Source organism: Drepanopeziza brunnea (assembly GCF_022702325.1).
Source record: "Drepanopeziza brunnea f. sp. 'multigermtubi' strain 214-2 chromosome Unknown ctg1, whole genome shotgun sequence".
In the NCBI taxonomy this organism is placed as follows: Eukaryota; Fungi; Ascomycota; class Leotiomycetes; order Helotiales; family Drepanopezizaceae; genus Drepanopeziza; species Drepanopeziza brunnea.
Window position 1 is genome coordinate 4,841,309 of NW_027094064.1, and position 13,270 is coordinate 4,854,578.

Below are 13,270 nucleotides of genomic sequence, written 5' to 3' on the forward strand. Positions count from 1 at the left end.
ATGTGGAAGCCACCGATGAACTTCATTACCTTCCATTGTGCGTCATGGAATGTTCAACCAACTATCAGCGACCATATATGCTGACATGATGAAGACATGTACATTATTGTTTTGAGCATTCTCGGTTACATCATCATCTACCCGCACAAGAACATGCCATCTACGGATGCATTCTTCTTTGGGGTCAGCGCTGCCACTGAATCAGGTCTAAATACGTTTGTGACCTCTGTTGTCGGAATAGGTCACGCATATCGCTAATCGTGGGACGAGGAGACAGGATCGATGTGAAAGATTTGAAACTGTACCAGCAGCTCGTCGTATTATACTTCTTTCCCATCCTTGGCAACATCGGATTTATCAACATCGTGGTCGTTTTGGTGCGTCTCATGTGGTTCGAAAAGCGCCTTAGGAAAGCTGGTTAGCTTACCTCCAACAAAAATCATCATCGGTTACTGACGAATTGAAGACTCTGAATCACGCGCCCACGATGCTGAAAATGGCACCGTCGCTTTGCCAGTGAGAGACTGCGAAGCCCAGGCGGACTTGTTTGGCTCTAGCCACAGGAAAGAAGAGAGTGGTAACGAGACGAGCGTCAATCAGCCCGCGAAACATATTAACTTTGGCCCGGAGCCTGAGCAGCTCCGGGAGAAATCTGCAAGTAGGTCTGACAATATGTTTCCTGTTCTCTGCCAACAAGCAAGATCTATATACTAAGCCATCGACAGGAGACGCCAATCAAGATCCCGAAAGATTGATGAGCGATGAAGGTAGGTCTTCTTAGCTATGTTTTAGAGCCTACTGGTGCTGACTACTAGGTTCGTTTAGAAGGCGCGAGCAGACCAAAATCGGCTCTTTCGGGAACGGAGCTTGGCAGATCGTTCAAATTGCGAAAAACGGCAACGCACAGTAGCCAGATAAGTAATTCCGCTGCTGTGGCTCACGTCGCCTCATCCATTTTCGTCGTTGGTGCGTCAGGTACGGAACGGGACGATGGACAAACTCCACGGCTCAAGTTTCGCATACCATTCCTCTCACGACAGGCGACCGTGGGTAGGAACTCAAATTTCCACCGACTGACGATCGAGGATCGGCTCAGACTGGGAGGTATCGAATATAGCAGCTTACGGCTATTGCTGAAGATCGTGCTCGGTTAGTAATCGAACTTCATTTTGCGCGTAACACTAAACGGAGTACTCTAGGCTTTTTCTTCGGACTGCATATCTTCGGTGCTATCTGCCTGGTGATTTGGATCCAGTATGCACCGGCTAAATACACTGATTATGTGCAAGAGAGTGGCCAGAATAAAATATGGTGGTATGTGTTCTCGATTTCTATGTGCTTCGCTTCCAGATTTCCAGCCATACACCCTCGTTATTTTGCACCGGTCGCGCTTCTATCAGCGCTCCCTCCGAAACTCAAATCTCCCAATCAAAACAAGCCAACCAGTAGCTAATGGCGCCAGGGCTTTCTACTCCGCCCAGACAATGGCGAACAACCTGGGCTTCACTCTCACGCCCGACTCGATGATCAGCTTTCGAGATGCCACCTTTCCCATGATCGTAATGACCTTCCTGGCTTATGCCGGCAATACCTTCTACCCTATACTGCTCCGCCTCGTGATCTGGATGGGATCAAAGCTTGTATCCAAGACCTCGTCGCTCAGAGAGCCCCTCCAGTTTCTTCTCGATCACCCACGCCGCTGCTACACCCTCCTGTTCCCAAGCCACCCCACCTGGGTTCTGTTCGGCATCTTGGTCGTCTTGAACGTCGTCGATGTGCTCCTCATCATCCTCTTAGATCTGGACAACGAGACTGTGACGGTGCTGCCCCCAGGTCCTCGCGTGCTCGCAGCAATCTTTCAATCCGCCTCCGCCAGGTCCACCGGGACGGCTACGTTCAATCTGGCCGAGGTCAATCCCGCGGTCCAGTTCGGTCTTCTCGTCATGATGTACATCTCGGTCTACCCCATCGCCATCAGTGTCCGTGCCTCCAACACGTACGAGGAAAAGAGTCTCGGCATCTACTCTGACAAGCGCGTAGACGTCGACGAGCAGGACCCGCGCTCCTACCTCGTCATGCATCTGCAGAACCAGTTGAGTTTCGACTTGTGGTATATCTTCTTTGGCATCTTCTGCATCACCATTGCCGAAGAGCAGAAGATCGCTGACCCCAACAATCCGGTGCGTTGCCCTCCCGCCAAAGCCAGAATTCTCCCATCCTCCAGCATCATCGAAATCCCCCCCCTCCCCCCCCCCAAAAAAATATGAACAGCCACACTGATTGATTACATCTCCAGGCCATCAACGTGTTCTCCATCTTCTTCGAGGTAGTCTCCGCTTAGTACGTCCTCTCTAACCTGCCCCCCTCCAGCTTTCCATCTTGCCAACCACTGACCATAACCCAGCGCCAACGTCGGTCTCAGCCTCGGCCACCCCTCTGTCCTCACCTCCCTCTCCGGCAAATTCACGCCCTTTAGCAAGCTCATCCTCTGCGCCATGATGATCCGAGGTCGCCATCGCGGCCTCCCCTATCAACTAGACCGCGCCATCCTCCTCCCCAACGAGCGCCTCGCGGCCATCGATGACAGCAGCGAGGAAACCGCCAACGTGGACGTCAATATGTTCTTGATGAAGCGTCACCACACCCAATAACACGCGCTGTTCCCCGGAGAAGGGGGGTTTGCATGCTGGCTCTTTGGTACATCATCTGGATCATCCTAAAAAAACGGAGCAGGCTACGTACTGTATCTGTAATCTACAGCGGAATTGTTATATTTTAAGCGAGGTGGGAATCTGTTGAATGCTTTTGTGATGGCCTGACCATTTGTCGTTGATGCGCGACGAGCGTTTATAAAGAAAGGAAGAAAAAAGAAAAGGTAAACACGACCCCTGATCCCGCTTAGTGACGAACCCGAACCCCTCCCTCGCTTAGCCATCCGCCATCCATCCATCCATCCATCCACTATTGACAATCTCCCTTCACCCGAAACAACGCACCAGCCTCTCCATCCCGAGCCTCTTCACCAATCAAGCCTGCCAGAACTCAAGAGGCCTCGATCTCCCAGGCTGCAAATTTCTGTACAAATCTAGGTGTAAGCAACTCATTTATCCCTGTCGCTGTAGCCGGAGCCTAGATCGAGCTACTGCCACCAAGACCCGAGCTCGGCATCGGCACGACCAAAGAACTCGACGTCGGGCATATCCTCGCGAAGCCCGCCGCGAGGGAAAGCTGCGCTTTGGGACTATCCAGCCACGAGTCGGGCGCGATCAAGACCCGCAGGGCGTAGCACGTCCACTTATCATTCGAGCGCACTAGTTTCATTTCATTCATTGAGTTAGTCAGCGAATTCATCACATATCAGCATTAGATAGATAGATCGGCAGGTTTCGTTTTCATTTTTCGACTTTTTTGAAAAGCGGTCGCCGCGAGGATTGTGTGTGGTTTGGGACGGGGTTGGGTATGTATGTATGTATGTATTTACCGTATGGGCCAAATCCTAGGAACAGACTCAGACATCCGGGAGTTGCGATGCAGAAGTTGCTGCAGTCGTTTTCGGCGGCGGGACGGTCGGCGGCGGGGCGATCGATGGTCTGCCTCGCTCATCAGCTACATATCGACTGATGTTCAAGAGATGTATAGGCGTCGACGAGCTTACCAGATAGGACACTAGGTTCTTGTTGACAATCTGGGCGTTGACGAGAAAATTTGTGCCCGTCCCGGTAGGTTTCACCTCGGCGAATGATGTCAGTGTGTAAGTATCCGTCGTAGCTTGTGGTGCGCGAGTACAAGTCGGCAAGATCTCACTGAAGCTCGACAGGCCGCTCGTCTGAGCAGGGAAGAGGGAGCTTCCTGAGCTAGAAATGGGTAGTCTCTGCGAAGATGTTGCGAAAGTCGTGGGTGCGATCTGAGCAGTGCTAAGCGTTGCACTGGTACACTTGCCATTGAACGCCGCACCGCTGACGATCGTGGCCGTTGAAAACCTGGTCGTGAAGTCCGTGATGGCTAACGTTGTGCCAAACACTGCGCAGGCCCACCTTTTATAGAGAGGCGCTTTGAAGCGTGTCAGCTACGGCTGCCGTCTATCTCGGAGTAGGAAAAATGATTACTCACAGTATCCGACGTACCAGCTTGCCACACAGCGAGGCTCGCCGTCACAAAAATGCTGGCATTGATCCTCAGCAGAGGGCCTGTCGTCCGCTGCTGCATCTATATTCTGTAGCCATTAGTTGAAAAACTGGGCCTACCATCTACCGGGAAATGTACTCCGTAGACAACAACCTTCCTGAAGTCTGGCTCTACTTCTCCTGTAGGCTGTGGCAATAGCTCGGAGTAAGTGATTGTATAAGCACCTGTCGTGGTTCCACAAGCTTGGTTTGGACCAGACGTGGAACTCGTACCAGGTACAGCCACTAGCGACGATGGACCAAGAGCGCTAGATGCCGTAGGAAATCGTGAACTACTCGGACTCTGCGACACGAAAATACTGCTTGGAATGAAATCGGAGGAAAGAGTATCACTTGATGCTAGTTTGGATGACGGGGAGAACGTGATCGGAACTGAGACCGGGGCGCTGCCACTCGAGCTTGTAGACGCCGAGCACACCCCCGCAAACAGGGTCTCCTCGCTCAGCACCGTGCTGTAATAACTGACCAACACGTAGCTGACATGCGTAACGATTGTCTTGAACATTCCTGCCTGATACCTACCCTCGCAGCTCACCGGGCTAGGAAACACCGAGGTCGAGGCTGGTAGAGCAATGCTCGGTACGGCAAAGCTCGAAAGCGGCAGTCCCAGACCTCCAGTCGATATCAGAATGATGGAATTCAGAGAGGAAGGCACTGGAACTGATGGAAACGGCTGTGTGGGAACGAGAACTGTGAGTGGTGGCTTGCTGCTTCCCGATCCCGGTGCGGTGTATACGAGACCCGGCGTTGAGGTCTCCGAATCCGTACACGACGAAGGCGACGAAGTCGAGCTAGGCCTAGGAATGGCATCGTACGGTATTGACTTTTTCGTTGGGCTCGGCAGATTAAACGGGAAGCCAGGCGGGAAAGAGATGGTCGGCAGGCTGGGGAGGCCGGGTTTGCGAGGTTGGAGGAGGTCTGCGTCTGCTGCTGTCAGACTTGCGAAGGTGAAGAGGAAAGCAACGGGTGCAAGAGACTTTTTCAGTCGTGTCACTGCCATGGTGAGCGTTGTCGGATAGGGTTGGTATGAGATAGATATACAGACGAAGGTAGACTAGCAACAGGAGGCCGAGGCAGAGCACAGTCCTACAGTGTACCGGTGCAAGCAAGCAGGCAGAGGCATCGAGCGTCAGGGGCTCGTAGATAGTTTCTTTTCCTCGCCCTAGACGGAAACACTAAAAGAGCAATGACAAGTGGAAAATGTGATGTGCACTCCCCTTCTCGTCTGACGAACCTCCCTCTTCCTAGCACGAGCTTGCACATAGCAAGCCTCTTTCTAATGCCCAACCCGTCAATCCCCCATTCAACTGCAAGACAACAAGCCCTCGCACATTTACTCACCTCCCCGAAGGAAGGAAGAGAGAGAGAGAGAAAGATCAACAGAAACACAGGGATGACAAATAACAGAAACAAAGACCAAAAACAGCCAAACAATCCCAACATTCGCTCTACCAATCACCCTTTCGTGTTACAATTTCCCCCAAACCCCAGAAGATCGGCATGGCTCTGGCTGGCTGGCACATCCCCCAGACCCGTCACCCGCAGCTTCGGGATTCCACAGATCCGGGAACCCGGGAACCCCCTTGAGTATGCCATTACCTGGCACACACCTAGCCAGCCGCGCTTATCTGTGTCGCTCCCTCTCTGTAAGCACAAGCACCCTGCACATCGCCGAGGACATGCAGGTACAGATAGGGAAAGTTCTCGCGAGACACGAGGAATAAGCGACGCCGAACACAACAAACAAACAGCTAGCCGAAAGATTAGGGATTGCTTTCCATTCTCCCTCTCGCCTTCTCACTCTCGCCTCCTCATGACCCCCGCACGTCGCCGAATAGTCAAGTGCTACATGTAGTACATGCAGCAGAGCACAGCACAGCACAGCACAGGCTATCCTCGATCCTCGATCCTGTCAGATCTTATCTATCGGAGCAGATCCGCAGATCTACTCGGCAGATGCAACACAATAGGATACAGTGGGATGCCATGCAGGCCCTGCGACCCTTTCTTTCCGCTGGAATCACCGAATCGCTGCTATGCTGTGCAAGTACAAGTACAACTCCGTGCTCCGTACTTCGTGCACCATTCAGTCATATAGTTACTCGTTCGCGGTCGCTCACTGACCCACTCAATGTTCCCTCCTTTTATACACAAGAGCTAATAACGATCGATGACCACTTACAATCCCAAGTTGAAAAAGGGGCCACGGCAGATTATACTATGATGTTTGCGAAGAGAGTTGGTTGTGTTCATGTAAGATATATAGATAAGCGAATGTTGATATTGATATTGTTACTAAAAGCTTCAAGGAACGACATGCCGTTCATATTACAGACCATAATGTAGGAGAGCAGAACGAAGGAAACACCATCACCATTGTCATCAATATCATCACGCCAACTCAGATCCCAAATCAAACCTCGTGAACCGTAAGACAGCTAGACAGTTGCATCAGATGCCTATCCCAATCCCTAACCTCAAGCTGCACACACCTGTATACATACACCCCTTCCCTTCCTTCCATCCTCGCCAACAAAGTCAAACTCCTTCATTCATTCAGCCATCGCCTCCCCCCCTCCCCTCCCCTCCCCTCTCACCATATAACAAGCACATAGCATACATAGCATAACACGAACAACAAATAAAAAACTAATAATCATAGTAATAACAATAATGAGCCAGCAACCAACCAAGCAACCAAGCAACCACGCAACCACGCAAAAAGGGAAAAGGACCACCGGCCAACAACAGCTGCGCGGAAAAGAAAAGAAAAGAAAAGAACGAGGAAAAACACTTCACAATATTTGTCGTTTGGCCATCCGTCCCCCAAGCCCAGACAGAGTATTGATTGGTTAGTTGTACTGTATGTAATGTAATGTATTGTATTGTATTGTATTGTATTGTGTGCTGCGGAACTACGGAGTAGGACGGATGAGATGGATGGAGCCGATGAGTGCTAGCTACTTATTTGTTTGATTACCTGACAGGGCCAGGAACATCTAGGGGAGATCTCACCGAGAAGACGGTAGCAGCATTGAATGTCCTCAGGTATATATATGGTTAAACAAGCACCATGCTTCAGACCCCGACCGCAAAGTCGAGCCCATGTATAACCGTTACACGGCATGGGATATGGGAAACCGAATTCATCGTTTTTCACCAAGTCACACCATCACGACAAAGACAAGAACACAGTCTGAGGTAACATTTTCAATTGTCTGCTCTCCATCTGGAGAGACCGAACGCACTAAAGTACATTTTTATTTACGCAACCGAGAGGCGCCTCCAGTGAAAAAGGTAGAAAGCAGGCTTCATGCAACGTGAGAATGACCATTCGTAAAAACCAACCTATCAAACTCCGCAAAATCCCGCACGAAACAAAAAGGGTCATGATTGCATTTAGTCGACCTCCTCCATCGCACTCTCAGCCGGCGCATCGGTAGACACCTCCTCACTAGCAGCCTCATCCGCAGCCTCTAGCTCCTCATCAACGTTCAGGCCGAGAGAGACAAGCTTGTGGATGCGCTCGGCAAATCCGGCGGGCTCCTCGATAGTGAAACCAGAAACAAGAAGAGATGTTTCGAAGAGGAGTTGTGTGATCGACTTGACAGTGCGGTCGTTCTCGCCGTCAGCTTCAACCTTCTTCTTGAGCTCCTTGATGATGGGTGACCGAGGAGAGATCTCAAAGGTCTTCTTAGACGACATGTAAGAGGACATAGATGTATCGCGGAGGGCCTGGGCCTTCATGATACGCTCCATGTTGGCGGACCAACCGAATTGGCCGGTACGGATGGCACATGGCGCACCGACCAGCTTGTGGGAGACGACGACCTTCTCAACCTTGTCACCGAGGACGTTCTTGAGAGCTTTGGCAAGACCCTCGAATTCCTTCTCCTCCGCCTCGCGAACCTTCTTCTCATCCTCGGTCTCCTCGAGCTCGAAGTCCTTGGTGATATCGACGAGCTTCTTACCATCAAACTCCTTGAGCTGGGTCATGGCGTACTCGTCAATGGGGTCAACCAAGAAGAGAACCTCGAACTTCTTATCCTTGAGGGTGTCGAGGAAGGGGGACTTTTGAACAGCCTTGAGCGACTCGCCGGTGATGTAGTACATGTTCTTCTGGTGCTCGGGCATGCGAGTGATGTAGTCGGTGAGGGAGGTCTGGTCGTCACCAGAGGTGGTGGAGCTGAATCGGAGGAGCTTGGCAAGTTGGGGACGGTTCTGGGCATCCTCGTGGATACCGAGCTTGATGTTCTTGCTGAAGGCAGTGTAGAACTTATCGAATTGCTCCTTGTCCTCGGAAATCTCCTGGAACAGCTCGAGAACCTTCTTGACAATGTTCTTCTTGATGACCTTCATGATCTTGTTTTGCTGGAGGGTCTCACGGGACAGGTTGAGAGGAAGATCCTCAGAGTCGACTACACCCTTGACAAAGCTCAACCACTCGGGAATGAGATCGGTAGCATCATCAGTGATGAAGACACGGCGGACGTACAACTTGATGTTGTTCTTGGTCTTCTTGGTCTCAAAGAGATCGAAAGGAGCACGCTTGGGTACGAAGAGGATGGCGCGGAACTCGAGTTGACCCTCAACGGAGAAATGCTTGACAGCAAGATGGTCCTCCCAGTCGTTGGAGAGGGACTTGTAGAAGGAACCATACTCCTCAGCGGTGATGTCGGAGGGATTGCGGGTCCAGATAGGCTTCTGCTTGTTCAGCTCCTCCTCTTCGACCTTGGTCTCCTTGACCTTCTTGGTCTTCTTCTCCTTCTTCTCTTCCTCGTCATCGTCGACCTCCTCAATCTTGGCCTTCTTCTCATCGGACTCCTCCTCCTTGGTCTCCTCCTCCTCATCAGGAACCTCGGTCTCGGTCTCCTTGGTGACGTGGAGGTAGATGGGGTAGGAGATGAACTCCGAGTGCTTCTTGATCACCTCCTTGATCTTGGACTCGTTCAGGTAGTCGGTCTGCTCCTCCTTCAGGTGAAGGATGATCTTGGTCCCACGACCGATGTCCTCGCCTTCAGTGTCGGGGGTGAGGGTGAAGGTTCCACCGGCCGACGACTCCCAGATGTATTGCTCGTCATCGTTGTTCTTGGAAACGACAGTGACACGATCTGCGACGAGGTATGCGGAGTAGAAACCAACACCGAATTGACCAATCATAGAGATGTCGGCACCGGCGGTGAGAGCCTCCATAAACTGCTTGGTGCCAGATCGGGCAATCGTACCGAGATTGTTGACAAGGTCCTGGGAATGGTTAGCAGCGCCTGTCAGAGGGGCCGAGAACTACTTACGGCCTTGGTCATACCAATACCCGTATCGCGGATGGTGAGGGTCTTGTTCTCCTTGTCGGGGATGATATCGATGCGCAGGTCCTTGCCGGTCTCGAGCTTACTCGAGTCAGAGAGGGCCTCATATCTGATCTTGTCGAGGGCATCGGAACAGTTGGAGACCAATTCTCTCAGGAAGATCTCCTTGTTCGAGTAGACTGTGTTGATGATCAGGGAGAGGAGCTGGGAGATCTCAGCCTGGAACTCAAAAGTTTCGCCGGCCATCGTTGCAGTGTCTCGCTTTCTGGAAAAGGTAAAGTGTTAGCAGAGGGATTGTGACAGGTAGAGGTGGAGAGGGGATTGATTGAGGTGCGCGGAGGGAAATAGGGGAGCACGAAGGGTAACAGAAGAGATGCTGATTGGAACTCGTCGCCGTGAGGCTGATCGAAGTAACCAAATAAACAAACGGACGTGCAGGCTGGCAGGCCGCAGTGAAATGGATGATGAAGCTTACCTTGAGTGTTTTGATAGTGTTCGTGAAGTCGTGAAGTGAAGTATTAAGATCTATCTCGAAGCACGAGAGGGATTAGGGTATCGTGAGAGTTGGGTTGGAGAATTGAAGTTGTGGAAGTGAAGAGGATCAAGTCGCGAGCGAGAATTTATCTTCCCCTCCGGCAAACATCGAAGATCGAAGAGGCTCGAAGAAGCTGCTGGAAGCACGCACGGGCCAAGCCACATTGGGCCTGGGCTGGAGGCGGGAGCTAGCGGCTGGGTGGAGCTGATGCAGCCAATCACAAAATGCACCCACGTGATATTCTGATTTCTACGGTATGCTACCAATAGGTAGCTAGCTAAGTATCTATATCCTATCCTTTAGAATTGCCTATTTATATCGAGTCACATCAATTTATCCAAGTTGTATAATATATTTTAAATTTAACTCGTTGAATTCGATCAGATCCAACTCCATTCGCCAGTGGCTCTTTGCCAGCAGAAGCGAGCGTTTGTTTGCATTCCACTTCCAAGCCACCAATCAATCCATATCAATCCTTCAATCCATATCAATCCACCGACGCGACTACAGAGGACAATCCTTCTTCTTCATTGCATGTTTTTCCGTATTTCGTCTTGTCAAAGTTCAATAGTCCGCTGCGATGGCATAGCAAATCACGTGAGGACAGCGACCAAGGAAAGAAAGAACATGCTAGAACATTCTTGAGAGCAGCGCTCTACTCCGTACAACACCATTCATTCTCAGTGGCCTGTCTACAGATGCGAATAGCCATTTCCTGGCTTGAATGAAATACGGCGAGAGAGAATTACCGTGTCTAAATCTCACCCGACAAAAATGGGATAGATTGACAGGTTCGTCAAGTAATCGCTGGCCATGCCATTTATCAAACAAGCAGCTAATAGCTCTTCTAGTCCTCAGAAACATACATACATACATACATATCTCTTGCACTTCCTTCTTTCAATTTGCCATATCTTGTCTATCTCTCTGTCTGTCTATCTATCTATTTGCGACCTGATGCCTTTACATTGCTTTGTTCTCACTCTTACCCTCATTCTTACTGTTCATCAAACGCAGCGACCCCATCAAAACCCATTTCCACAACCGAACATCCTCCCTCCCTCCGCCCTATTATCCCTCTCATACACCTTAAAGCGTCTCCCACTCCCGCAATATATATGTCTACATGTATATATACACAAACTCAAACATCCCCAGAAACCTCTGAGAAGACAGCCAGTTAATTTATCCAAGTTCGTGATCCATGAATTTGGACGCAGACGAGTCGCAGCTCGGGCTATTATCCACCAGTCACATCTACATCCACATTCTTCTCCTGGTTCATAGCCGACTGACTGGATCCCTCTTTTTTAGCGGGCTAATTCTCCACCTGTTTTCTCTTCTTTTCAGTATATCACACCAGACAGAAAAAAAAGCCTTCTTAATATCTATCTGGTATTTCCTCTCTCCTTCTTGCAAAACCAGCCAGACGACGATCCCAACTTTGACTGATTGTGATCCACCCGGGAGATCAGAAACCAACCCCATTGTCAGGGCTCTCGCATCCAAGCCTGGATTTACACATCATGTACATCGCGGTCGAGTTGAACGAATGCTCTTGGGTTTGGCTTGGTGGGGCTGGATTGGTTTCAACGTTAACAAGTACAGAAAGGCAGAAGGGCGAGCAGCAGAACCTAGCTTCCAACCTACCTAACTACTGTGGTGGAGTTGGGGGTCTGTATTTGTTTTGTCCATGTATATAGTACTGATGCTAGGCACCTTTGTTACGTGGGTGCACCGCATGCTCTGGCCTGCTAGGCACGTGGTTAGGTCACGTGCAGGCTCCTATATAGACGAGTAGTTGGTTCCTCCCTGAACCAGCACCACATCATCACACAATACAATACGCATACACACAGAACACAATCGAGTGTCCTCGAACGTCCTTCCTCTCCCCTCCTATTCACCTACGATTCTACCATGACTATATACATATATATCTCTTGATTTGACGTTGGGTATATGTCGGAGCTCTTCCCCTCCACACTACCTATTCACCTACGATTCTACCATGACTATATACATATATATCTCTTGATTTGATGTTGGGTATATGTCGGAGCTCTCCCCCTCCACACTACCTATCTTGAAACAGAAGAAGAAGAAGCCGTGTCGCGCTGATTCAGGACGTACTACGTACTAGCTACCACATGCACCAGATACACCATGCATAGTATACATGTAACCATAAACTGAAATCGCCGAATTCATCTTGACTCTTAACCCCCTTGACTGCTTCGCCCGAACGACACTTTACCATTCGCTAAAGCCGCCAATATATCTATATAAATAATTACGGCACGCTTTCGACTGACTATCAGAATCTGCTACGCTATAACAACAACTCATTTACTCACTTCCTTCCCGTCACGCCTCTCACCGCTTTCGTTTAGGGCACCGCATCACCTAGACAAAGAAGAGGCTTACCAACCCCCGATCTACCTACCGGTGGCCAATCAACCAATCTACCAGACCCATCATAGGAAATCCGAAAAACTTCCATTATGGGAGGGAAAAATACCAATTTAATATTGACATTCAGAGTGCATTCAGTAACTCCTAAGTGCCGAATCGGCCACGAGTCGCCAATCCCGTTTCTCAAAGAACATTCGCAATCCTCTTGAATCTAATTTCTCGCTCTCTGAAAATGAAAATAGATTCCGTTTGGCGACCGTGCGTCTGCCACCTTGCCGGCTCGTATAAATTTAGTCGTGTCGTGGATCCGCTGTACAGAGTACCGGTACAGTGTAGCCGATCTATTTTAAGTGTGGAAGGGAAGGTTAAGGTATCCTTGGTATCAATCAGTTAAGGTACTTAGCATAGCTATTCGCAGAAAGCAAAAGGAACAACAACAACAACAGCAACAACAACCGCATTTCCAGTATTCTTTACCCCCATCTCATCATATCGAAGCCCTCTTCCCCCCTTTTTTTTCCAAATGATTAAATCAGCTCGAATGCTCGGGGTATCTTGATTGGAATTCTACATCTACGTACCGTATAACTTGGCGAACGAACGAACGCTTCCCTACCCAACCTTTTCTACACAAGCTTCGAGCTTCGATAATACAGTTTGAAACCAAGTTCGGCGCTGTTACTACTTGTACAGTCCTTAGCAACAGTAGATACGTATGCAACCTCGATTGCGTTTCACAAGCGTCATCGTGGAGCAGGGATCACGATCTGATTTGGAGAAGGACGAATCTCTCTTTAGCACGCGTCGAGTGAGCTATATCTAGAAACGAG

General features: G+C 50.0%; 3 protein-coding genes across 3 annotated transcripts; 1 reads left to right on the forward strand and 2 right to left on the reverse strand.

Moving 5' to 3' along the window:
* Positions 1-2,651, forward strand: L3040_000941 (uncharacterized protein; the record flags this gene model as incomplete). Its single annotated transcript, XM_007289345.1, has 10 exons — positions 1-37; positions 95-215; positions 278-417; positions 467-658; positions 726-767; positions 826-1,149; positions 1,200-1,314; positions 1,463-2,180; positions 2,297-2,340; positions 2,405-2,651. The coding sequence occupies 10 exons, from the start codon at positions 1-3 to the stop codon at positions 2,649-2,651; spliced, it is 1,980 nt and encodes a 659-aa protein (XP_007289407.1).
* Positions 2,652-3,129: 478 nt separating this feature from the next.
* Positions 3,130-5,184, reverse strand: L3040_000942 (uncharacterized protein; the record flags this gene model as incomplete). The annotated part of the gene is made up of 5 exons (XM_066155371.1): positions 3,130-3,311; positions 3,482-3,590; positions 3,656-4,050; positions 4,111-4,213; positions 4,264-5,184. The coding sequence occupies 5 exons, from the start codon at positions 5,182-5,184 to the stop codon at positions 3,130-3,132; spliced, it is 1,710 nt and encodes a 569-aa protein (XP_066013393.1).
* A 2,399-nt stretch (positions 5,185-7,583) lies between these two features.
* L3040_000943 (uncharacterized protein) lies at positions 7,584-10,189 on the reverse strand (the record flags this gene model as incomplete). The annotated part of the gene is made up of 4 exons (XM_007289347.2): positions 7,584-9,428; positions 9,476-9,755; positions 9,966-10,015; positions 10,172-10,189. The coding sequence occupies 4 exons, from the start codon at positions 10,187-10,189 to the stop codon at positions 7,584-7,586; spliced, it is 2,193 nt and encodes a 730-aa protein (XP_007289409.2).
* Positions 10,190-13,270: the final 3,081 nt, after the last annotated feature.